This window comes from Haliotis cracherodii, unplaced genomic scaffold (assembly GCF_022045235.1).
Source record: "Haliotis cracherodii isolate W230 unplaced genomic scaffold, xgHalCrac1.p SCAF_5, whole genome shotgun sequence".
NCBI lineage: Eukaryota > Metazoa > Mollusca > Gastropoda > Lepetellida > Haliotidae > Haliotis > Haliotis cracherodii.
The window spans coordinates 18,846,913-18,874,604 of NW_027266308.1; the positions used below are offsets into that span (position 1 = coordinate 18,846,913).

The window sequence follows — 27,692 nt, forward strand, 5'->3', positions numbered from 1 at the left end:
TATCTCTGAGATTTTTTTTTTATCTCTGTGAAACAGGTTAATAAGGTTCTGACTAAGACAACCTAAAAACAGTCTAGAAATAAAAAAAAACATCTTAAAGAATTATTAAAGACACTCCAGTTGAAAACTTAAATAGTGAAAATGCAATCAGAAATGTGAAACAACATTGGGTTACAGTAGGCAAGCCAGGTGAGGTTTCCTAATCTAGGAGTAAGGGTCAGTTATGTGTAAGTCTGTGATTACCATTGTCAATGATTAGTAATTTAAATTAAATGTTTGTCCAATTTTGTTTAACTGAGAGGGTTTGTTGCAGAGGTTCCAGTCTGGCTGAAAAATCTTCGTCTGCACAAGTACTCCTACCTATTTCGACAGATGACGTATGAAGAAATGATGAATCTATCTGAGGAATGGCTGGAATCTCAGGTACACTGACAAAAATCAGACATGTGGTTGTTGCAGTATCTGACATACAACAAAAGTCTCCCGAGTCGAAAAACATGTTTTCAGATCAACAAGCCCAACTAATAATATTCAGTAAATCAAAAAGTGTGTGGCCTATCGAAGAAAATTGTTCAGAATAAAAACTGTTCACGCATTATATTTCAATATAATTTCTTTTGACGTCAATACACCTGGTCTGGTGATGCTTCAGCTTTATCCCTGTGTGAAGGCCATGTCTTGGTTCCAGCTAAAGGCCTCGGCAGCTGCAATCACCTCATCGTTATTAGTAAAAACTCAGGCAGGTGTGAGTTTAGGAAAGGGAAGAGATATAATAAATCAAAGAATGCTGAGACAGGAGTAAGGGAGACAATTAACCTGCAGCTGCGGCTACTTGTGACTTGTTTATCTGAACCAGTAGCGCACATCTCAACAGCTTGACACTTTCTTTGATACTTTTTCAAAACAGACATACTTCTGTTGCATAGCATTGCCTGTTGGACCTCATTGCAGCTAGTCAATCATAATTTATCCCTTACTGTCACAGAAAACCGAACCCTTAAATTTGCCAACAAAGGGATTTATGTAGACATACGCAGAGGCTGATATTCAGTCCTAAGTCTGCAGCAAATGTCAGTAAAACTTTAAAAAAATGAATTAAATATTTTCAGTTGTGTTCATGCTAATACATGTATATTTGTCTAATGTTATGGCTTTGTAGACCTGGTATACAACATAGAGATTATAGTACAAGCAAATGTGTCATACTGATTTAGGAATTGAGTCAGAATTCTTGTGTTTCCTGAGCGAGAGCAAAGGTAATATATGAATTCTTACACGAGTTTTGTAAAATCAGTATGACACAAGGGAGTGTAATAATTCCTTTATTACCCATTAGTTCCTAATCTTTTTGAGCTCTCTTTCAGAAAAATGCACTAATCACGATTGCCATTACAAAAACACAATTGTCGAATGACGTAAAATATCTTTTGCTATGATGTCGTTTCTAGTGTGACGTCATTCAGACCTTATGTCACTGTTTGTCTCCGCCTGGCATTGTGATCACTTGTTGACAACTCGGATCAATTCAGACTTCAACACCTTTGTATCAATCAAAATGGTCATTACTACATTGCCATATTACAGCTGCCCCCTCAACGGCTGTCTGCCATTTTCATCAACAACTACCTCATTATAGTTAATAGTACCTAGAACTTACCAAGTTAAGAATACTTACACATAATGAATGACAGTTTGTCAATCCATGGACGCCATCATGTTAAGTCATGTGACTAGCTATACTACGCTAGCTCCTTACATGCCATACAAAACTCCATGCATCGCATGCAGTTTTCCACATATGACATCACAATAAGATTTGAATGATGTCAACAATGTCATCTGGATGACTTAAAACAATAGACCAGTGCACGTGAAGTGATATTTGCCCTAATGCACATATGAATTTTTATGAACAAGGGGTAATAAATTACTTTGACAGTTCGGTGTAGTAATCACAGCTAATAATAGTCCATATAGGATGACATGAAATGGACTAAAAATGATGTTAAGAGCCAAGTTCAGGCTACAAGACTTGTATTTTACTGATAACTCAATGTTTATTTTATAATTGGTCAGATTTATAAAGACAGTATTTTTGCACAAACTTTACTTTCATAATGACTGTATTTTCAGAATGTGACAAAAGGTGCCCGTCATAAGATCATCCTGAGCATTGCCAAGCTGATAGAGAGGCAGGATCTGCTTCGGGCACTGGAAAAGGTAAACATTAAAATGTTAAGCCTAACACATGTCACCTCCCATTTTGTATTGTTTTAATTATTTGAATCTTATATTCCCATGAGGGATGGCTCAGTATGTATATTTTAGTATGTTCCGTATGTACTTTATTTTTTAGGTGAGACTATAATAAAATATATGTCTGTCTTAATGTCTGTCTGTCCCACTTAGTCATGTTCCGATGAGTGCCTATAAGTACTGCTAGTGATGTTTGATTTATGGATTGTAATTACATGATTGATTTGTTACCCAGTACCAATGTAATGATCCATTATGAGTACAGTTGTTACTATTCACTGGTACCTACCATGTCCAGAGTGAAGAACATCATCAGACCAAACAGTTGGAAATGTTTCAGTCATAAAACATATTATCTTTTGTTTTTTCTTTGATGTTCATCACATGAATAACTAGAGTGCATGCTGCCATTTTCTTGACAAGGTGCAACCTTAGAAAGCTGCCTATAAAATATAGAGAAATGGGGAAATGGGTTTTATGTTTGGTGAGACAAGAGTCAGCTATTTCCTGTAATTATATCATCAATTAACTCTGTTTTAATTAACTAGGCTTTGTTTAGTTTTACTCTCAGCATTTTATTCAAAATCTCTGATACATGCCTTCTGTCTTCTGATTTGATGATAACACTTCTACTTCTGAAAATGCCAAATAGTGTACAAGAACTTTGAAACCATCCTCTGTGATATGACGACCATGTGTTTTAAGGTATATTGTACATGCTTGAACAAGCTAAGTTGTAAAGACCCATGCTTGTTTTTTGGCAAAGTTTTATGAATAGAACTTGTGGAATTATTAGGATATACAGTTATGTCAATACTTACCAACTATTTTTATCAAATATCATGCAAAACTACAAAAGAATATTGACTAGCGGATTACTTAGGCTACTTTCTATGTAAACAATCTGTGATCTTTTGCGAATCACAATATGCAAACCAAGTATGATTTTATCATTTATGAAGTTTGAAGGCCCGGATTATACCTTTTATTGTGTGATCTGTGATTCTCGCTACCGGAAAGGCCCAAGTTGCTCATTTTGATGAGCCATTTCATATTTCAGCGTGCTTATGGTGTGAAGACTAGGTCCTAAATGATCCCTGGTAGACAATTGCATACTATATACCACAAAAATCCCAAGGCCAAAGGCCAGACGACCAAGGGCAGATAATTAAAGAACCATTCATTTTTCAAAGACAAATTTTGTCCCGTTGTGCTGCATCCATTTGTCAAATTACTCTCAAACTTTACATGTGACTGCTACTTAGGTGCTTGACATTTTATGTTCTTTGACTTTGGTTGTCGATCAGCAGCAATGATCAGTCGTGGTTTGGTAGCCATATTCAGTTAAAGATTATCAAAGTGCATTTTACTTCGTTTTGGGGTAAATGTCTTCTAAACACTTCTCCTGAACTTCCTAGATGAAATACTTCTAAACTTATAATGAGAATTATCTCCATACTTAATACATCAAATACACCATTTTCCAATCTATTGTTTTGGTGGTGGCCACATTAGATTTTATTTCTGATCACTTTTTTCATAAATTATCACTTAAAAATTATATTTATTTATGAAATTTATGGTGAATCATTTATGCCATGTGTTCCACATTTATTAAATTTTGGTTGCTCATGTTAAAAGTAACTTGGCATGGCTCTGATATTGGATTCAAGGTGTTCAAATGCATTTTACTTTGAAACTATTTGTTTTATGTACATTTCTTCAAAACTCTATTCCTGAAATTACCAGTCTATTGCTTCAAGACTCTCAATATCATCTCCCTCATTAAATCATCAAACCTTGTTAGCTATTTTGCGATATCTTCTTTGTTTTGGGTGCATCTACTTCTGACTGATTTTTTCTTGTAAATTTACTTTAATAATTGTTTCTTTAATGGTTGTGCTCAGAAAACTTTGAAAACTGGCATTATGTATCAACATTGTAAATTGCATCTCTTCTGTTTTTGGGTGCATGTCAAAAGTAATGCAGCTTGGTGGCCATACTTGATTTTGATGTTTTGTTATATAAAAAAAGGAAGCAAGATGCCTCCTAAAGATATTGAAAGAAGTGTTTTTTTAATATGAGAATAACCCCCACTCACTGCATTTTCCAATGACACTGGAGCCATGCCCAAGACCAAACAAAGGGAGATAACTTCTATCCAGCAGCAGCAAAACAACTTGCTCTTTACTATACAGCTGACAAGCTATATACATTTATGTCCACCCGCTGAAATATGAGGGCTTGAAAGGGTTCCCGCTGCACAAGCAGGCAAATCAGCCCCTTCTAGACCTTGCCACACCTGATGTGGTTTATAACTAGATAACTATCCAGCAATCAACATTATAAAATTGATAGGATAATGTATCCTTAAGCTGCAATGTACATGAAGAATTCTACCACAAGTGCGAGGGATGGAAGGGTGGGTTTCTGTAAATAGAATATATAGTATGAATACTAACCAAATTTATCTCTGTATGCCGTCCCCCAAAGTAGGGGATACCATATTTGAAAATAACAGGTGAAGTGAACTGGGTTTAAAGTCGCGTTCAAGATTATTGCACTTTAATATACGTGTGTGTTTGGCTGCTTGTACAAGTACAAGACTAATGACGATTTTATAGTGCTAGCCCACTGAGAAATGCCATACTTTAACATTAATACCCCACTTAGACATAGTATACTGACTCCGAGCCGACCAGTCTTTGTTTTAGCCCATTAATGCCGAGTGCCAGGCAGGGTAACAACGTTTACCATCCTTTTAATGTCCTTTGGGATGATGTGGACGGGGATCCTGGACCTTTCAGCCTTCTGGGTGGATGCTCTACCACTAAACCAATGTGGTTTGAAAACTACAGATTATTACAGAAATCAATAGAGATATTAAGTGATGGTAATGGATTGATAATAAAAAGGAAGGGCGAGGTATAACATGACAAACAAAACATGTTGGAGGGTGCAGACAACCAAGAAAGACAACAGGTGTGTGTTGTCAAAAAATGAATTTTTGAGATGACTTGACCAGTTATGGGTCATGCCCACATGATTAGTCAAACATTCATTTATAAGGCAATGTTTGGTTGTAATCAATCTCCCAATGACTATGTTAGGGAGTCCTGCCAACTCCCAACATGGCTTCTGATTGAATGTTGAAGTGAAGTACTGTTTCAAGCAGTCACAACCCAACCCAAGCTAACTCACTCAAATCAAGTATCAAGAAACAGATTGACTCATTGTTATCGCCCTCACATATAATGCGGGGGGATATTGTTGTCACCTCATCTGTCTGTCTGTCTGTCTGTCTGTCTGTAATCATTTTGTTTCAAAACATTTGAAACAATTTGTACTTAGTCTCCCAAAAAGGGGTGGTGGATTTTGTTTCTGGAACACAACTCAAAATCAATCCATTTCTTTCAACAAAACTTGGCAGATATATCAAACATATCCTGAAGTGGTGCCTTTTACTATTTGCAGATTTTTTTTATTTTTCTCAATTTGGACTTAGTCTCAAAAGGGGAGGTAGATTTCATTTCCAGGGCACAACTTTAAAATTGTGAAAAACTTTTCATCCAAACTTGGTACATGTATTAACCAAGAGCTGAAGTGATGGCCTTTGCTATTTAGGATTTTTTGTATATTTTTCCCTGTTTCCATGGAAACAAGTTAGACCTAACTGAAAGGCAAAATGGAGGAAGGTGCCTTTTCCAGAGAAAATGTGAAAAAAACATTTAACATTTATTAATCAGGGGTAGAAGTGGTGGCTTTTGCTATTTAGGAATTTAAAAAAACTATTATTATTTTTCGTTTTCCATGGCAACAAGTTTGGCTTTGACTCTGTTCATAGTGGGGGCGGTCAGGTAGTCTAGTGGTTAAAGCCGAAGACCCGGGTTCGATTCCCGACATTGGTACATTATGTGTAGCCCATTTCTGGTGTCCCTGTCGTGATATTGCTGGAATATTTCTAAAAGCGGCGTAAAACCACACTCACTCACTGTTCATATCTTTAAAAATGATAGGTATTCTTTCATGAAACTCCGCACACAAAACTAGTGCCCTTTGCCATTTGGGAATTCATAGAATATAGATTTTTTCCATTTCCAAGACAATAAGTTTGACTTTGACTCTCTTCATATTGGTGTGTACCTGACATAGAAATACAAAGTTCTGAATCCCAATTACATGGTTTTGTTTTGATAGCTCAATACCTACTCTTGTATACGGAGTAGATAGAAATTCTTTAATTTGCCTCGTTAAAGTAACAGTTAGATTTGTTCTTCCGAATTTGAGGGGTCCGGGAGGATTTGTCATCTTCTGATGACTGTTATTACCGTATTCGACGTAATAAGCGCCTAGCTCTAATAAGCGCCCACAGAGATATTTTCTAATATATTGGCTAGTGAACAATCCCAATTAGCACCCCTTCCAATTGATCAATGTACACAGGACTTATTCATTCGTGTATAATACTTATCTTATATGCATTCTTAATTATTTGAAATTAAATTCTGGAAAAAATATATCTGTCGTATATAAACATTTTAGGCTGTCAGCATAAACCACGAAATTTACAATCTTTCAACTCTGTTGTTTTTCACCAAAATAATATTCTAATAAGAGCCCCCTATTTCTAACTTTGAGAGAGCCCTGAGCGCTTATAATGTCGAATACGGTATTCTTTGTTGAGGCAGCAGCCAGTTCATGTGTGCCGTATGAAGATGGAGGAATTTCTTTTTGCAGGACATAATGGAAAAGGGTTCCATAAAGCAGGCCATTACAGAGATGAGGAATATGTTGAACACACCTATCAAGGGTCACGTACCTGCTACAGCCGTCTCATCAGTAGTGTCTCCACCAATTTCCCCATCCACTACACCAAGTGACAGTGATGGCAACAAAATAGCAGAAGGAGACATTACTGGCCAGTTTACAAGACTCATGGGAAAAGGTCAGAAATGTTCATAGAATACTGTATGGTCAAACTTTGCTATTGTCAGACACAACACAGTTTATCAAATGTATCTTCTATAAAACCATGAACCTCAAGAAGACATAACCCTCTGCCCTCACAAAGATCTTCATGTTCTTGTTCACAATTTACGTTGTGGTTTGTTGTCTGTCCATCCATCTGTCATAAAAGGGGGTTGCTCAATAAATATCAATTTCAGGGTGACCTGTGTAAGGTCTAGGTCAAAATATTGGATTAACTCATGAGAAATCTTTTGCTATTTTGGAATTTTCCCAATTTTTTTATTTTCAAATTTTCATGAAAGCATGCTGGACATAGGCTAACTTTGTGAGGGATGTTTGTTTCCGGAGCAGAACTTCGAAACTGTTTAAGATTTCTTCATCAAACTTTGCATTTATATCACTCAAGTGGTGAAGTTGTGCCTTTTGCTATTTTGCAAGTTTTCCAATTTTTACATCTCAAATTTTCATGAAAGCATGCTGGACATAGGCTCACTATGTAAGTGATGTTAGTTTACGAAGCAGAACTCAAAAACTGTTGAATATTTCTCCATGGTACTTTTCACAGGTTTAAACTACATACTGAACTGTTGCCTTTTGCTATTTAGGAATTTTAGAAATTTTTATTTTATATGTTTCCATGGCAACAAGTTGGACTTAGGTTCTATAAGCATGATAAGGGTGGTGTTCATTTCTGGAGCATAACTCAAAAATTGTTAAATACTTTCTTACAAAACTTTGTATGTCTACCACGCACATACTGAACTGGTGCCTTTTGCTATTTAGGAATTTTATAGATTTTTATTTTTTTACGTTTCCATGGTAACAAATTTTAGGTTCTATAAGGGTAGAGTTTGTTTCCGGAGTATAACTCAAAACCCATTCAAAACTTACTTACAAAACTTTGCATGTCCATCAGACTCATGCTGAACTGGTGCCTTTTGCTATTTAGGAATTTTAGAAATTTTTAATTTTTTACGTTTACATGGCAACAAGTTGGACTTAGGTTCTATAACGGTGGTGTATGTTTCCGAAGCGTAACTCAAAAACTCTCAAATACTTTCTTACAAAACTTTGCATGTCTACCAGGCATATACTGAACTGGTTTCTTTTGCTATTTAGGAATTTTAAAATTTTTTATTTTTTACGTTTCCATGGCAACAATTTGGATTTAGTTTTAATATAGGGTGGGTTCACTTATGGAGTATAACCAATAAACTGTTAAATATTTCCTTGCCAAGCATTGCATGTCTAAATATAAAGCACATACTGAACTGGTGCCTTTTGATATTAAGGAGTTTTAGCAATGTTAATTTTAGAATTTCCATTGCAGCTATTTTGACATGGGCTAAGAGAAATGTTGGGACCATAACCTGGTAAAATGGGCAGGGGATTTAGAAGACTTCGTTGACTATACGCTTGTTTAGTTATTGTTTCTTGTAATTTGTTATTTGTTAGCATAAATAAACCCCACAGAAACACACTTGTTTTACTTTCCATTTCATATGGATGCGACCATGGTGGATCTTATGTGGGTAAACAATGTATGCTTCTTCAAGAACGTTCAACTCTTGACTCATTACATACAGAATTGCACATTTACTTGTGGTTACCTTACAGACAGCTGCTGGGGGGATATGTCATCTTTCTGATGACTCTTGTTTCCGAAACTATGAGAATGTGGCCTTAGATATTGAAGAGGACGGGAAAGCTACTGATAAGCATGGACCCATTAAAAAATCTGATAATCTCGACAGCAATACTGACAACAGTACACAACGATCTTTCAATGTCAAATGGCTGAAAACATATCCCTGGGTAGCATATGATGACACCCAAAGACTCATGACTTGTACTTTGTACATTAAACACAAGAAACAAAATTTGTTGACAGAAGGGACTTTGAATTCTTGTACCAGTACATTGGCCCATCATGCAGAGGATAGAGATCATCAGAATGTACTTAGTGCTGGCATCTTTTGGACATGGATATTTTCGGGCTTTATCTCATATATGTTACAGTCACTGTCATGAGACCTGCACCAATTGGGGCTTTATGAAGCTGACACATCTCATATATGTTACAGTCACTGTCATGAGACCTGCACCAATTGGGGCTTTATGAAGCTGACACATCTCATATATGTTACAGTCACTGTCATGAGACCTGCACCAATTGGGGCTTTATGAAGCTGACACATCTCATATATGTTACAGTCACTGTCATGAGACCTGCACCTATTGGGGCTTTATGAAGCTGACACATCTCATATATGTTACAGTCACTGTCATGAGACCTGCACCTATTGGAGCTTTATGAAGCTGACACATCTCATATATGTTACAGTCACTGTCATGAGACCTGCACCAATTGGGGCTTTATGAAGCTGACACATCTCATATATGTTACAGTCACTGTCATGAGACCTGCACCAATTGGGGCTTTATGAAGCTGACACATCTCATATGTTACAGTCACTGTGATTAGACCTGCACCTATTGGGGCTTTATGAAGCTGACACATCTCATATATGTTACAGTCACTGTCATGAGACCTGCACCAATTGGGGCTTTATGAAGCTGACACATCTCATATATGTTACAGTCACTGTCATGAGACCTGCACCTATTGGGGCTTTATGAAGCTGACACATCTCATATATGTTACAGTCAATGTCATGAGACCTGCACCAATTGGGGCTTTATGAAGCTGACACATCTCATATATGATACAGTCACTGTCATGAGACCTGCACCAATTGGGGCTTTATGAAGCTGACACATCTCATATATGTTACAGTCCCTGAGATTAGACCTGCACCTATTGGGGCTTTATGAAGCTGACACATCTCATATATGTTACAGTCACTGTCATGAGCCCTGCACCAATTGGGGATTTATGAAGCTGACACATCTCATATATGTTACAGTCACTGTCATGAGACCTGCACCAATTGGGGCTTTATGAAGCTGACACATCTCATATATGTTACAGTCACTGTCATGAGACCTGCACCTATTGGGGCTTTATGAAGCTGACACATCTCATATATGTTACAGTCACTGTCATGAGACCTGCACCAATTGGGGCTTTATGAAGCTGACACATCTCATATATGTTACAGTCACTGTGATTAGACCTGCACCTATTGGGGCTTTATGAAGCTGACACATCTCATATATGTTACAGTCACTGTCATGAGACCTGCACCAATTGGGGCTTTATGAAGCTGACACATCTCATATATGTTACAGTCACTGTCATGAGACCTGCACCTATTGGGGCTTTATGAAGCTGACACATCTCATATATGTTACAGTCAATGTCATGAGACCTGCACCAATTGGGGCTTTATGAAGCTGACACATCTCATATATGATACAGTCACTGCCATGAGACCTGCACCAATTGGGGCTTTATGAAGCTGACACATCTCATATATGTTACAGTCCCTGTGATTAGACCTGCACCTATTGGGGCTTTATGAAGCTGACACATCTCATATATGTTACAGTCACTGTCATGAGACCTGCACCAATTGGGGCTTTATGAAGCTGACACATCTCATATATGTTACAGTCACTGTCATGAGACCTGCACCAATTGGGGCTTTATGAAGCTGACACATCTCATATATGTTACAGTCACTGTCATGAGACCTGCACCAATTGGGGCTTTATGAAGCTGACACATCTCATATATGTTACAGTCACTGTCATGAGACCTGCACCAATTGGGGCTTTATGAAGCTGACACATCTCATATATGTTACAGTCACTGTCATGAGACCTGCACCAATTGGGGCTTTATGAAGCTGACACATCTCATATGTTACAGTCACTGTGATTAGACCTGCACCAATTGGGGCTTTATGAAGCTGACACATCTCATATATGTTACAGTCACTGTCATGAGACCTGCACCAATTGGGGCTTTATGAAGCTGACACATCTCATATATGTTACAGTCACTGTCATGAGACCTGCACCTATTGGGGCTTTATGAAGCTGACACATCTCATATATGTTACAGTCAATGTCATGAGACCTGCACCAATTGGGGCTTTATGAAGCTGACACATCTCATATATGATACAGTCACTGTCATGAGACCTGCACCAATTGGGGCTTTATGAAGCTGACACATCTCATATATGTTACAGTCCCTGTCATTGACATAACATGCAGTTCAGCTAAAGACCATACAGAATATATTGAGAGGGCATGGGTGGCCCAGTCGTCTAAGGCGCAGCGATTCGATGTGCCGAGTTGCGTCCCTTGGATACGCCAGAAACCTATGATTGTGGGTTCGAATCCTGCTTCGCCCTGATTATGTTTCTAGGTTTGTCAGCACCATACCCGTGTTGTGGGTTTCACCGAAGTGGTAAACGTCTAAGACCTGCATCACTTCAGGCTTTCCTCCCACATCAAGCTGACACACCGTGTTATAACTGGAATACTGTTAAAAGCGGCGTTAAACCCAATGCACTCACTCACTCACAGAATATGTCATCATGAGTCTAACGTTTAACAGTTCATGTTGGCACGTGTGAGATGGGAGTGGCACCTGCTGTTGCATCTTAAACCTGCCTTGTGCATCTATTTGTCTGACACTTATGACACACAACTACACTTGGCAAATCCCTCACCTCCGCACTTGGACTCAGTTTGCACTGCCTGACAGAGGTCCTTCTCTTTGTCTTTACACATTTCCTCAGTGCTGTACAGCTGTTGAGTCCACAGGTCGAACTGGTTTCTGCTGTAGTGTTCCTTCAGGACTCCTGCACGAACAGCTTCCCTGATACTGGTCATTGTTGTCTCTGTTCACAATGACGCCCAAGGCGAGGGTCGCCTTCACCACATGATCCAAGGTCTTTGGACACGATGGGTTGAACAACTACGTCCCTTGTTGTGATTCATTTACAGTTCTTCTGACATTCAATGCAAAGAGATTCCTACACTTCTACTCCCTCAATAGTGATATAGCATATATAGTCCATGTGACCTCTCTTAATGATGTCAAACATTGTCGATAGGTGTAAAGTATATGGGTCTTGGGCACTGTTATTGCATTTGCACTGCAGTTCTACAAGTAACACAAAATATTTGTTTAAGGACTAGTTTTCAGACTCTTTTCTTGTTCAACAACTGTTCATGAAATGAAGCTTCAATTGAAGTAGCCATTGCAAAAGTTGACAGAGCAATGGTGTACTTCAATGTTCTTTTTATAACGATATCCGCTGTAGTGACATTCTGACCTTATTCAGTGATTTCTCTGCCTCTAATTTGAATATATTGCTTAATGATAATACCCTACCGCTTCATCAGGTACAAGGACAGTCGGGTAGCCTTGCGGTTAAAGCATTAGCTCGTCACCCTGAAGACTGAGGTTCAATTCCCGACATGGGTACAATGTGTGAAGCCCATTTCTGGTGTCCCCTGCCGTGATATTGCTGGAATATTGCTAAAACCAAACTCACGCACTCATTAGGTACAATGTTCTTTAAAATGATCACCCGCAGAAAACTCTTCTATCATTTGTTAATTTTTTTATGTGCATTTATTTATTTTATTGTGATGTCATAGTTTCCTAAATGTTATGACGTCACGTAACTATATGTTACTACTACATGTTCGTTATTCAGTTATGGCCTGATGAGACTCGTACGTGGTACGAGTTGAAAGCGCTAGCCAATTAAAAATGTGTTCAATCTTACTCCACTTATTTAATTATTACTATATATACATACACACACACACACACACACACACACACACACACACACACACACACACACACACACACTCATTTCCCTCCTGTGTATGTAGAAATTAATTTCATGTTTTATACAAAGAATTATTCTTGATTTTACTTGTGTCTCATAACCTGTTTGGGTGGCATGTGTACATGTGTTTTAATGTATCATGCTCCGCTGACCTCTTTCTTCTTTATGTTCAAAGGGTGAGACAAAACTAAACCACTTTGATTGATTGAGTATTAATGTCTACTTTATTTTAGAGGTCACTTTCACCTATTGTTTTGCCATGTACCTGTTGTACTCAGCCCGCTTCTGATAAGGGTATTTGCTTTAGTGAGGAGACTGTGTCAGGTCACTGCTACCTTCTATTTGATTGATTACCTATCTGGCTTCTAATCTGTTTTACTTTTTGTTAAGAAAACACAGATAATAACCAATGTTTTGACATTTGTCAACATCAAATTGATTCCAATATATTGTGTAAAGTGGCTAAAACTGCATACAGTCTAATTCATTTCAGTTAATTTGTCTAGAATTCAGTCTCATTTTTCAGGCAGTATGTATGAGTGAATAAGTCAAAATATTGACTGAATTTTTCAGTCAATATACATATTGCCTGATTATTGACATTGGCTGTAACATATATGACTGAACTATATTTGATGCAGCGTTTATACAGGTCTGGAAACAAGACGTTCTGGTTTTAACCAGGGATGTTGGGTATAGCAGTTAAGAGTTGAGTCAAGAGACATTTTTATAGCAACTGGAATTAAGATGTTGAAGATTTGAATAGCTGTTGAATGTATTTCAGTGTGCACCCAGCTGTTGGTGGCAAGCCGTCCTGATGATGACTGCTTCACAACGTACCTACAGCTCATAGACAAGTGTCTCAATCACGAGGTAGGCTTCTTCTACTGTTGAATGCAACGCGGCTTCCAATTAACTTTCAACAGGCTTAAATTGGCAAATGACTAAAACGTTCCTAAACTGCCTTGAAAGGCCATGTGACCTTTAGTCAGTAGAAGTCATCCATGAGTACATGAAATGTTTACATTTTCGACTTCTTCTCTGAAACAGCTTAATGGATTCATCTGGATGTAGATGTTTGTTACTGTAGGGAGGGTTCAGGTTTGTCCAAAATTGGTATGGCTGCAAAGTAGCCACAGTTAATTTTTCAAATATTCTACCCAACATTTGCTACGGACCAAAATAATCATCTTTAGTGAAATGTTGAGTGGCATATATACTTGATAAATCTTCTCCAAAAGGTAAAGACCAGAAGCCTGAAACTTGGTGGTTGAGATGGTCACTCCATTGTAGTTCCAAGTTTGTTTCCGTCAATGTTGATCTGAAATCAAATATGGCATTTAGATCTTCTCCTCAGAAACCACAGTACCAATGAAGCTGAAACTTCATATGTTTGTTTCCACCATCTATGATACCAAGAAGAAGTGTTAAAGGAGATTCCAAGTGGGCAGATCCTATCGTCCTTTGTAGATTTGACGAACTGAATACAATGTCAGTCATACTCCTTTCGGCTTGGCTTGCGCTCGTTTACATGTGAACATGTTACACATATTGTACCCGGCTTCATGTGTTTTCCTGTAATTATGTATCAGGATCATAATGCTCTTCGAGAGTGTCTCATTCCTATCCATGAGCTTTGTCTTATGACACTTTAACTCTGTAACTTTATTATCCCCCGCCGCGCGAAAGCGCGAAGCGGGGGATATAGTATTCACGACCGTCCGTACGTCCGTCCGTCCGTCCGTACGTCCCACCTGTTTGTTGCCGCGATATCTCAAGAACTAAACACTGGATTGTCTTCATATTTGGAACTATGGTGTATATACAGACTCCGCAGACACCAGTCGGTTTTGGTGACCTTGACCCCATTTTCAAGGTCACAGAAGGCATATCTGCTTTTGGAGTTTGAAAACGGTGTTGCCGCAATATCTCAAGAACTAATCTCTGGAATGTCTTCATATTTGGAACTATGGTGTATATACAGACTCTGCAGACACCAGTCGGTTTTGGTGACCTTGACCCCATTTTCAAGGTCACAGCAGGCATATCTGCTTTTGGAGTTGGAAAACGGTGTTGCCGCAATATCTCAAGAACTAATCTCTGGATTGTCTTCATATTTGGAACTATGGTGTATATACAGACTCCGCAGACACCAGTTGGTTTTAGTGACCTTGACCCCATTTTCAAGGTCACAGCAGGCATATCTGCTTTTGGAGTTGGAAAACGGTGTTGCCGCAATATCTCAAGAACTAATCTCTGGAATGTCTTCATATTTGGAACTATGGTGTATATACAGACTCCGCAGACACCAGTCGGTTTTGGTGACCTTGACCCCATTTTCAAGGTCACAGCAGGCATATCTGCTTTTGGAGTTTGAAAACGGTGTTGCCGCAATATCTCAAGAACTAATCTCTGGAATGTCTTCATATTTGGAACTATGGTGTATATACAGACTCTGCAGACACCAGTCGGTTTTGGTGACCTTGACCCCATTTTCAAGGTCACAGCAGGCATATCTGCTTTTGGAGTTGGAAAACGGTGTTGCCGCAATATCTCAAGAACTAATCTCTGGATTGTCTTCATATTTGGAACTATGGTGTATATACAGACTCCGCAGACACCAGTTGGTTTTAGTGACCTTGACCCCATTTTCAAGGTCACAGCAGGCATATCTGCTTTTGGAGTTGGAAAACGGTGTTGCCGCAATATCTCAAGAACTAATCTCTGGAATGTCTTCATATTTGGAACTATGGTGTATATACAGACTCCGCAGACACCAGTCGGTTTTGGTGACCTTGACCCCATTTTCAAGGTCACAGCAGGCATATCTGCTTTTGGAGTTGGAAAACGGTGTTGCCGCAATATCTCAAGAACTAATCTCTGGATTGTCTTCATATTTGTAACTATGGTGTATATACAGACTCCGCAGACACCAGTCAGTTTTGGTGACCGTGACCCCATTTTCAAGGTCACAGCAGGCAAATCTGCTTTTGGAGTTGGAAAACAGTGTTGCCGCGATATCTCAAGAACTAATCTCTGGATTGTCTTCATATTTGGTACTATGGTGTATATACAGACTCTGCAGACACCAGTCGGTTTTCGTGACCTTAAATTAATTTTCAAGGTAACATTAACTTAATTTTCAAGGTAACAGACTCCGCAGACACCAGTTGGTTTTGGTGACCTTGACCCCATTTTCAAGGTCACAGCAGGCATATCTGCTTTTGGAGTTGGAAAACGGTGTTGCCGCAATATTGGTGACCTTGACCCCATTTTCAAGGTCACAGCAGGCATATCTGCTTTTGGAGTTGGAAAACGGTGTTGCCGCAATATCTCAAGAACTAATCTCTGGATTGTCTTCATATTTGGAACTATGGTGTATATACAGACTCCGCAGACACCAGTCGGTTTTGGTGACCTTGACCCCATTTTCAAGGTCACAGCAGGCAAATCTGCTTTTGGAGTTGGAAAACAGTGTTGCCGCGATATCTCAAGAACTAATCTCTGGATTGTCTTCATATTTGGTACTATGGTGTATATACAGACTCCGCAGACACCAGTCGGTTTTCGTGACCTTAAATTAATTTTCAAGGTAACATTAACTTAATTTTCAAGGTCACAGCAGGCATATCTGCTTTTGGAGTTGGAAAACGGTGTTGACACAATATCTCAAGAACTAATCGCTGGATTGTCTTCATATTTGGTACTATGGTGTACAGGCGGGGGATATTTCGTCACTCTGTGACAAATACTTGTTTTGTTTGGCATCACTATTGGCTCCAGCTTCGATCCTCATAGCTATATCCTATGGTGGTGATATGTCCATCCGTCCATCCCTGCTTCACAAAATTTACTTACCTTGAACGGATCGATTGTCAATGTTTTCGTGGTACCTGTTCCAGTTTGCTAATCACACACTGGGAAATATTGAACAAATTAACCACTGCACTCTCACTTCTTCCAGTTTCCAGCACAAACATAGAATGAAATCGAGTAAATCAAAACTGTATGATAATCAGAATCAGTAACATTGACAGAAATAATTGTCCACAGAGATTAATTGACCTTCCTTGCAAGTTGAAAGCCAGGAATGACACCTTATCAGGGCTCAAGAAATCCACTCGTCTGCTGGTATTGACGAGTAGAAGCATGTGGAGGGCAAGAAATACATACATATATTTCAGTCATATCAATTCATCTTTAATCGTTTTCAATAAAATATGCAAGATAATTTCGAACCTAAAATATGTTTTCATCTCTCGCATGATCTAAGTACAGTGATCCCCTGGCCTCACAGCAACGCTAGCTTTGGGGTCCAAATAATTGCTGAGCGTTATAGTTGATCAGCGGTTTAACCGAGGTGGAGTTGTAGGGGCTTACCGCGCTATGTGTATGCCGATTGCGAAAACGTTATGTTGACATCTAATTGTCAAATTGCCACAAATATGACTTTTAAGGAATCAAAGTATGTCATTTATGATATATGTATCCATTCTCTGGCAACAAAAGTTTGTTTCAAGGTATCAATAGCGGTAATATTGAAGGAAATTTTGAATAAAATATATAACAAACATAAGTCCAGGTGTACAATAAACACAATTTTTCAACCAGATAGTATATGGGATTAAATTGCAAACTTCAGTTCAGATTTGTTGACGGGTATTTCCAGAGTTACATGCTTGCGGTTAACAGCTGATAATGTTTTTTAGATGGGGAAAGACATCATGTCAGTGTAAACCTTGAGTTTGATAAAAATGTAAGTAAGTTTTGGGAGCCATTTGTTAGATGACATACTTGGCAACTGTTTCTTGCAAAAATAAACAGGAAGTACGTTTGTGCAGCAGGTATCGAAACTAGGGAGATCATTAAAAAGAATTGTTTTTGTTGTAAGAGACTTGTTACTGACGCTCAGATGTCAAAGCAATAGTGAACAGCTGATGAATGATTTTGTTAGGGAAATGGCTGACATACGGAATTTTAAGATTTTGATTTGGGGTGGTGGGGTTAACGAAAAAAATAAATAAATGATTTAATTAACAAACAGGTCAAAAGTTTTTCTCTCAAAAGCAGTAAGACTAAAAACAAACCACAAGATGCATGATTGAGTGAGTTTGAATGGGTGGAGATGAAATAAAGATGGCAAGAACTCTGAGTTAATTTGAACTGTCGGTAAATGCAGTAAATGATAGCTGAGAACATAAAACTTTAGACAGCCAAAACTTTATGAATTTAACAAGGCAACTTAAAATAGTGCAGGAGGATGACAAAATTTTATCTACTTACCCTGCAGGACAAGTTGGGTTTAAGAAATTTTTCAACCTGCTTATAAATAACAAATGTTATATTGGGATAACACTTTCTTAACAAAGTACAGATTCTCGTACTTTTCTTTGGTTGAGTCCCATCCTGGATTCGAACCCACACTGTCAGAGTGAGGCATCTAATCGCCGGCACACAAAGTCAGCGGTCTAACCCACTCGGCCACCGAGGCTTCCACAAAAAAATGAAAGTCCGACAACTGGTAGTCTAGATCACATACTTTGTGTACCCCTCTGACAAGTGCAAATTGGCATGACTCCAATGGCCAAAATCTATGAACACACAATGCTATTTAGAAAGAGGTCAAATGTAACAATTGTTATATTGGTATAACACTTTCTTAGTAAAGAACAGAGTCTCTTACTTTTTAGGGCAGAGTCCCATTTGGGATTTGAACCCACACAGCCACACCAACATTTGTTACATTTGACCTCTTTCAAAATGTCATTACGGTATGTGTTCACTGCCTATATAGGTGTGTGGCGATACTGTGTGAGGTACGTACGTGTCTTAGTTTTATAGTCGTAAACGTTCTTGCAAAGGATGTTTGTTGTCAAAACTTATCTTTGTTCTAATACTTGGTATTAAAGTTCATATTGCATGATTCACTACGTTTTCTTCATTGTATATAAACCTAATGTTAAAAAGTGGTGATTTAAGGGCTCTTGAAACTGAGGTCCACAGGACCCATCTTAATTTTGAACACAGCTTATTGATGAGCAACAGTGTCTTGGCTATAAAGCCTCAGTAATTAACATCGTCGACACTGAAAACAGTTTCACTTAGTTATTTTTGCACTCTGTATCTTGGCATATTAGCCATAAAAATCTGTAAAACTAGAAGCTGAATTGACTTAATGGTAGCCAAGGCCAACTGAAACACTGTATAGTAGTGGAGGCATTTGAGAATAAGCTGCTTTCTAGGCCATGACGTGAATTCTTTTTCACTTGCAGGCATTCACACAGAAGCAGAAGAACCTCCTTGCCACTTGGAAACAACAGGCACACAAGATTTGGCAGCCACCTCCCTACAAGTATGGCACTGACAAACCTAGAAAAGTGTAAGATGCATATTTTACTCCGATTTGTTTTACAAGTACCTGGCTAGGACTGTGTGTTTGACCATCATCCTGGTTCTTTCTTGTTATATTGGGAATTGTTAAGTTTGAGACGCCATTTCTCTGTGTTACTTTGGAGCATAGCAGATTTATTGTGGTTGCGGTTTGAAGCTAACAATTTCCATGATTACGGTAACAAACATAACAGTTTGATTAAACCCATGACCTACTAATGAGAATACCTTAATGCTTTTACTGTATTTTTTATTAGGAAGACTGAGCTGTGAGAGGTTTTGGCTGCAGAAGTTGGTGTCCCAAGCAGTTGTGTGGCATATGCCCTCCCACAACTACCACGTGGACAGAAGTAGCGAAGTCACGAATAATCACATTACTGCTAGTCATCGGACTGTATAGACGTTCGAGAATAAAGCTCCACAGTTTCAAGAAATCAGATAGCATCCTTTGCTTATCCTTTGATAACAAATACGATATCAATTGTATGTATTACAGCCTGGTATACTGGGATGGTCCCTTCAGACTTCAGCGTAATTTACGCCTGATTTTGGCTCTTTTCCACACTTGTTTTGCCACGTTGTCATGTTTGCATGTCTTGTGCTTTGATATTCCTATATATAGCCTATCTTCGCTCTTCTTCATGTGCTAAATACTTTTCTATTCTGGGCTATTTAAGTGTATAATTATACTCTTTATATTGTATTTTTCTCTTGTAAACTTTCTAAAGGTTTGAGTCATAATTACATGCCTGTCTCTTTTTGTTGACATATATGTCTTTTCTGCTTGCAACCTTTGTCTATTTCAATGAAAATATAGCTCAAACTGTTGCGGCATTAAATCAGCCAGAGATCCCACATCTCCGATGCCCTGATTGCATGGTTCCCTGTTCCATGTCGTAGCGGTGAGATCTTTACTGATCTCTCTCCCCTCAGGACTTCACTGCATACCTCAGGGTCTTGAGAAAACGACACACCCAACTTGTCCACAGGGACACTTCTCGCCGATCACGTCAACACTACAAAGCCGCAATCTTCCTAATTGGAGCAGTGCCTCTCGTCCCCACTTTCGTCGACTGTGTTTATGCCTGGTGTTTCCGCTCCCATGATCACCTCTTTGTCGTCAGCTCATCTGCCGCCTAGATACCCGGCACTGCCGCCTCTCATGATGCCTCCTGGTTTTGGCTGCTTCCCTACACATATCTGGATCCTGCTTTGGTCCATTGGATACAATCTATGTTCCTATCATCCGTGGCTCCTGTCTCTACTGTTCCCATACCGGCGCCCTCAGCTACTCCATCGCCTCCGGCGTTTCAACCATTGATAAGTATACTGCCGGCATCCCCAACTCCGGCTCCATTTGCGAATCATATAAATATGCCTCTGTTTTCATTAACTACGAATACCTCACGTCTGTTCTTGGTTCCTTTCAAGGACGCCACTACACCTCGTTGACCTCATACACGTGGCTCTTACTCTACCAGACCTTCCAGCCGCACTACCAGGTCTTCTCGCTCCAGACATCGGTCTCATATTCGCTCCACGCTTCGCGGGGTGTAAGATTAAAAGCGAGCTCAGTTGGCTTGTCCCTCACGTTGACAGCCTTTGAGTTGGACACGCACCTAGCAAAGTACTGGATTTGATTGCAGACTGTTTGGCTTCGGTCGCTTCCTCCCAGGGCCACAAAAAAGGGACACAATTTGGTCCTCTCCTAAGTCCATCCCGCCGGTTTCCATGCTTACTGTTTTGATAGCATTGATTTCTCCAAACTACCCTCACCTCGCACTTAAGGTGTCTCGTTATCGGAAACTAGATTTCCCCATACATGCGTTCGAAGCGCTAATCATGTGCCCTTGCATGATGATGATTTTCATGGTTCCTCTGGGCCAACCACTTGTTGTATGCCTGACACTCACCTAACCTTCATTGAGACTGAGATTCCGTGGTCGCTCAAGCACTTATCCATCTTGGTCTCTCCTGCCAGAACCATTGATCAAGATCTCACTGAGGGTAATCCTAATCGGTTCGATCACTTTAATACTATGATGTCCTTTTGACAACATCATCTCTGTGCGGCTTTTGCGGAGATCACTACCACCAGGTGCCTCGGTTATCTCGCCTTACAGCTTGGGATTCTAAGTTCAAGAGGCAACTATAACTTCATGCCTTGTAGTGGTATCGTCACTCTTCAATGGCCACTCTGAAGTCGATGCACAATCTCCAGCTTTGTCCGTGATAAAATGGCGCTTAAATTCCACATCTCCAATCAATCCAAATTCAAACCAGCAATTTTCTGCCAAGGCATGTATTTCTTAAGGGTTCCCCCCAGGCTTCCTATTCCTTTCGTGGCAAAGATCAACACCTTTCAATGCAAAAAGGCAATTATCAACACTGCCGTTGCCAACACAAGCCCTAGCGCCCAACACCTGGGATCTCCCAGTCGTCACATTCCCGTTGGTAGGAGATTGGGCAGATTTGGGCCAATTGGACAATTCTGCAAGATCTCTTTGTCACCAACATCCTTCGTCAGAGGTACCGGCTCTTAATCTCTACTTTGTGGCGGATGCCCATGTCCCAGGTTCAGCTCTTGCTCCAGACCATTCAGCTTCTGGTGCTCAGGCAGGCTGTCAAGATTATTCCCGATCCAGTGGCACATCCATGTTTCTACTCCCCAATGTTCCTAGTGACCAAGAATGATTTGTCCAAATTCTGTATGATCCATAATCTTGCCGTCTTCAACAAGTGGACTTTGGTCTAACAACAGCACATCAACAATCCAGAACTTGAAGCACTCATCCAGGCCATGTCTCACTGACAGCACACAGTGCTTGCCATGTCCACAGACTTGTTATTCGTCATCCCTACTGTCTCAGACCTTCTGGTTCTTTCAGTTTGTGGATTGACTGCACCTGAGGTTCATTGTCCAGCACATCCCCGGTTGCTGCAACATCCTGGCATACACACTCTCCAGACAAAGTGGCTCCCAAGGATTAGATGCTCTACCCCGATGCCTTCAGCCAGGTTTTACCGCGGCCACTCATCGACCTATTTGCCACGAGCCAGAATTATCAGATCTGGGCCTACATCTTTCCGTTCACGGAAATTCTAGCATGGGCGGTTGATGCATTTAGTGTTCCCAGGACAGGTCTACAAGTGTACGCTTTTCTGCCACCTGTACTACTTATCACGGTTCTGCCGAAGGACAAAAGCACATTGAATCTATCACAGCTTTTGATCGTGCCTTGGTGGCCCGCATGGAATTAGTTTGTGGATCTTCGAGACCTCGCCATTCACGACCCTCTCAAGCTTGCTTGGTGGCCACATCTACTGGTACATCCTCAGTCAGTTGCCACACCCAGCTTCAGACAAGTTTCGTCTGCACGCTTAGTACATCTCCACAGGGCCCTAGGTGCCAAGCTAGAGTGGCGAAGGCTATTGCCTTAGCACAGAGACCTTTGACACATACTCTGTATGATAAGTTCCTTTGAAACCTTCTGTGAGGATAAGAAACAGGACCCTATGTCTGCATCACTGCAATTTTTGGCCGATTTCCTTCTCCATCTCCACAGTAAGCATCACCTCAAGTGTAGTACCATAACAACTTATCTGGTTGCAGTCAATTCGGTGCTAGCAGTTCCTACAGATCTCATTATTGACTCAGATTCCAGAACTACAGTCACTGTTGTGGTTGTTTCGTCTGGAAGATCAATGTGCCAAGTTTCGTCCCCCAGCCTGGAATTTGAATGTGGTTTTGAAGTCGCTTTGTATCGCTCCCTTTGAACCATTTCACTCGTCATCTTTCTTCAATCGTACCAAGAAGACAGTATTTTTCTTGGCGTTAGATACCTTGACACCCTTGATGTCTCCTGAGTATGGTGCTGTCCATCTTGGTCTGCGCTAGGAGTTCATTGCTGAGAATCATCTTCATGCATTTGTTCATGATGCACTTATGTGCAAACATTATCACTCAGTCATATGTTTGTTCACAACATATTCTGTGAGTGAGTAAGTGCTTTGGGTTTAACGCCGCTTTTAACCGTATTCCAGTTACATCACGGCTTGTCAGCTTAATGTGGAGAAAAGCCTGGTGTGATGCAGGTCTCCAACGTTTTCCACTTCGGTGAAACCCACGAGCACGGGTATGGTGCTGACAAACCTAGACAAAACCTTCGAAACCCACAATCATAGGTATCTGGTGTGCCCAATTTAAAAACTCAAAATCAGCGAATCGCGGTGCCTTATGCGACTGGGCCACCCGTGCCCCTCTCGAGAATGAGGATGAACGTAAAAGGCGACTATGCTTGTCGTAAGAGGGAATTAGGTGTTCAGACTCGCCGACTTGGTTGATGCATATCATCGTATCCCAGTTGCATGGATCACTGCTCATGACATCAATCACTGGACTTGATTATTTGCAGAGCGCCGTCATATAGCTGGAATATTGCTGAGTGCGGTGTTAAACAACAATCAAACAAAACAGATACTGTCTTCGCTAGTCATCATCTCCGAGGCGTGGCTCTTGAAGTTGTGCAAGGTGTTCGTAGTTCCGGTTCCCTGGTGGTGGTGCAGCAGGTCACACACCCCAGACGGTCTTGTCTCATACAGCTCGGAACTGACCGTGCGACCTCTCTGGTAGAAATTACCCCAGACTGGAGGGTTTCATGTTTCCTCTTATTCCAGCTGCTTGAATTCAAATTTGGAACTTGGCTGCCTCCCTTTTCTATTTTTCCTTTTTCCATGACTGGATTTCACACCTCCTCCTACACTCTCGTTGGACAGAAAATGTCTGTGGTTTCCAGTGGTTACTGGTTGGAGGTTCTAGCCTAAGATTCTATCTAATAGGTAGTAATATGCATGTGCCACACAACTGGTAACTTCTGCAGCCAGGACCTCTTACAGCTCTGTCTTCCTAGTCAGAAACACCCATAGAGGTGTTAAGGTAGTAATGCAGGATAAGTAACCAAAATGTAAAAAAAATTATTTTACAAATTTTGTTTCAAGTATCAAGGACTGCATTTGGAACCTGTGGTGATTGTTGTATCTTACAACTGTTGTAATTGTTATATTTTACAGCTGGGGTAATACCTTCCCACTTATTGGAACATCTTTCAACAATCGTATCAACACAAAACAAATTAGGATCCCTCCCAAACATGGCATACAGCAGTGGAGCTTTGGCTCCAAGCGGTCGGTTGTTGGGGCCCAGCCTACAGGACATATACCCCTACAGAAGAACAACTCCCTCAACACTACATTTCTCAACAAACCTGGGCTGCTAGAGGCATGTATACACCCATTGATATCTATGTGATAACCATCAACAAGCAAATCTTATGTTAAAGCAGTTGGACCCTTAAATAGAACAACTTTGTTGTAATTAGCATCTCATTGTCAAATTAAGTGAAAACAGCCAGGAAGACAAAGTGCTTAATCATTATTTCCAATTCTTCTGTGTTTGATGCAGTTCATCTCAGACTAATGCACAAATGTTTTGCATTCTTTCCCCACAGTGTTTGACTTCCTCCAAACTTGTGTGCTGGTCACTTCATCCCAAATTATCATTTACAAAAACTCATGAGTTCTTTAATCATTCAGATATTGCTGAGGATGGATAGTTTGTAAATACAAACCTAATTTTGTAATGCCTTGTTTCAAAACCCCTTATTAGGTTTGACAATGATCACTTCAAAACCTATTTTTGGAAATGCTTGTCATTAAATGTGATATCTGGTTTTTGGTTCTTGACTTTATTATTGACTCAATCAGTGAGGGATAGTGCTGGCTATCGATACAGATCATAGAGATCGATAATCGTTAACTTTAATATTGATCAATTATCAATAAATATCAGAGAAGTATCTTCGACCAAATACGCAAAAGAAATCCTAAGGTAATCATACTTAGTGGAGATTTGAGATATAACAAAAACAGTTACTTTTCATCTTCAGCAATTAACACTATTGACAATAACAATTCTGTTTTGGTAAATCTAAACTTTATTTCATCACAATAGTTTATGGGAGGTATTATCGATGACACAATTTTCATATCGATAATCGTTAATATTTCTTCCCATTGATGATAATTCTAATTATCGATTTTTATTTTGCTAGCCCTACTGAGGGAAACCTCCAATTCTAATTGAGCAGCAGTCCTTTATCTGGGCCTAGCTTATGATTCCAGTAGGACCAACTCAATAAACTAGTTATTACTTACCTATGTTGATAGTCCTAAATTGGGTAAATATAGCCTTGATGAAAATGAATATTCATTGCTTAGTTTTATAGTTTTCTGCACTGTGATTGTGATTGCCTGCTATGTGAACAGGGGAAGCAGCAGGTGGTCAGAACCAACTCGGCTCCAATCAGGTCAGGACAACTCTCACTATCAGTGCCTGGTAAGATCACTTTCTTTTCTTTTCCTGCACCTTGTTAGATGAAGCATTTTGCAAACAGAACAAAGCTGGAACAACAACACAAATCTGGCAAGGACAGATATGCTCCAAGCCTGTTAACTTTGTCTGTGTGGGCTATAAATGTTCAATGGTGGCAGGCACACACACAGATCCACATGCATGTCGCTATTTAAGTGCAATAATAAAGCCATGTCACGTCACCACCTCACTGTGAGACATTTCCTTGTGTAGTGGCTGTGTAGCATGTAGCAAAGGGGTCTTCAAAATCCCATAAACTTGACATCATGTCTGCAAGGATGGCTTTTGGAGATACTTGATGATTGTCCATTTTCATCAACACAGAATACCAAGTCACTTTGCATGCAGATATATGCTACCTGTTCGTGTACTTACTAAAAATGCTGCATGTAAGCATGAAAAGTATTGTGCTCAATACATGGAAACTGTAAAGGGTGTACTAGACATCCTTTGCAGTTCAGCTCAGGACTTTTCAGCCATCCCTTGTTGCTAGTGGTGTGGGACTTGATGTTTAAAGTACTACTTCCCTTACTGAAAGTGACTGTAAGTTTGTTGTACAGGAAACTAGGCACATGGTGCACTTTATTTTAAATCTGTTTTTCTAACTTGTACTGAAGCCATACAACTAATTTTTATACTTATCCTATCTTACACTATGCATATCTTCTTTGCTTCAATCCTTTGAGGAAATGTGCTTGAACCCTGTTTCCAGCTTCGAAATATAGAACATTCGCCAAACACAGCAAGCATATCCATGGTCACGACCCCAGCTTGGTAAATTATGTGCCTATTGTGCACGGCAACCTTCCATGCTTCACCATATGTCTCTCTACCAACTCATTCTCTTTCTTCTTTTATATATTTCTTCCTTATGTGGATGTATTGCTCTTAACGCTCCTCCGTTAAAGATCCTGTTCCTAGAATCTTCACTCTCGCTCAATCTTGGGAAGAAGGATAATTTGAATGCTCCTTCCAAGGACGCTCCCGAAGCCAAGCTTGACGATCAGGGTCTAATTATCAGAAATCAGGATCGGACCCACACTCTTGATGTTCCTTGGAATATGATCGTTCACAACACTCCCATATTGGACGCTCCCAATAATGAAGGGGATTATTCACATGATCCAAGGTCAAGTTCGAATTCAGTTGACCGCTCGTCCGCTTGTCCTTCTAGGGACGCTCGACATATTATGAGATCTGACACCAATTGTGGATTACCATCACCAACATGGAAAACATATAGTCAGTGGGGGTATCCTCATTATGACGTATTACCTAACATACGGATACCTGTACCCTCCAGGATTTGCAGAATACTGATCAACTACAGACCACCATCTGTCCATGCAGGAGAGTGGGTAGGGGACAGCTGGGATCTCAGCCCTCCACAGACTCTACAGATGAGTGACTCCCTTCCTGCACAGCATGACTGGGTACTGTGGCCTCTAGTCGTTTCCATTACAGACTCTCCCATTGGAAGAAGACTGGAAATGTTTGTAGACAACTGGAATATTCTCACAGATCTCCTTTGTGATACAACTACTCCAGGAAGGACATCTACTACTGCTGATTGCCACTCCTCCTGCTATGTGCCGACCTCTACAGAGAGACTACCCCCCGGCCAAACAACTACCAACTATGATCAACACCATAGGTACGTTGATTATATAAAATGCCATAGAATGCCTTGGTCCATTTCCCATGACCCCCAGGTTTTATTCACCAATCTTCCTTGTTCCCCCCCCAAAAAAACTAAGCTGCGGCTGATCTTTAACAAGAGGTATTTGGAAATTCCTCATTACTTCTGTATGACATTGATCGTGCTCCTTCAAAAGTTCATTCATCCCTGCGATTTCATGATCAGT

General features: G+C 40.0%; 1 protein-coding gene across 6 annotated transcripts in view; it reads left to right on the forward strand.

The window, feature by feature from the left end:
• Positions 1–27,692, forward strand: part of LOC139443202 (protein Smaug homolog 1-like) — a 61,353-nt gene that overhangs the window by 21,734 nt on the left and 11,927 nt on the right. For 5 of the 6 annotated variants that reach the window (XM_071224167.1, XM_071224168.1, XM_071224164.1 and 2 more), the window contains exons 5-11: positions 314–423; positions 2,134–2,220; positions 6,994–7,201; positions 13,792–13,880; positions 19,280–19,386; positions 24,468–24,675; positions 25,722–25,791. In XM_071224167.1, the coding sequence (XP_071080268.1) occupies positions 314–423; positions 2,134–2,220; positions 6,994–7,201; positions 13,792–13,880; positions 19,280–19,386; positions 24,468–24,675; positions 25,722–25,791 (879 nt within the window). Of the gene's footprint in view, positions 1–313; positions 424–2,133; positions 2,221–6,993; positions 7,202–13,791; positions 13,881–19,279; positions 19,387–24,467; positions 24,676–25,721; positions 25,792–26,735; positions 27,417–27,692 lie in introns of those variants that run through there. The other variant, XM_071224169.1, reaches the window with a different exon arrangement.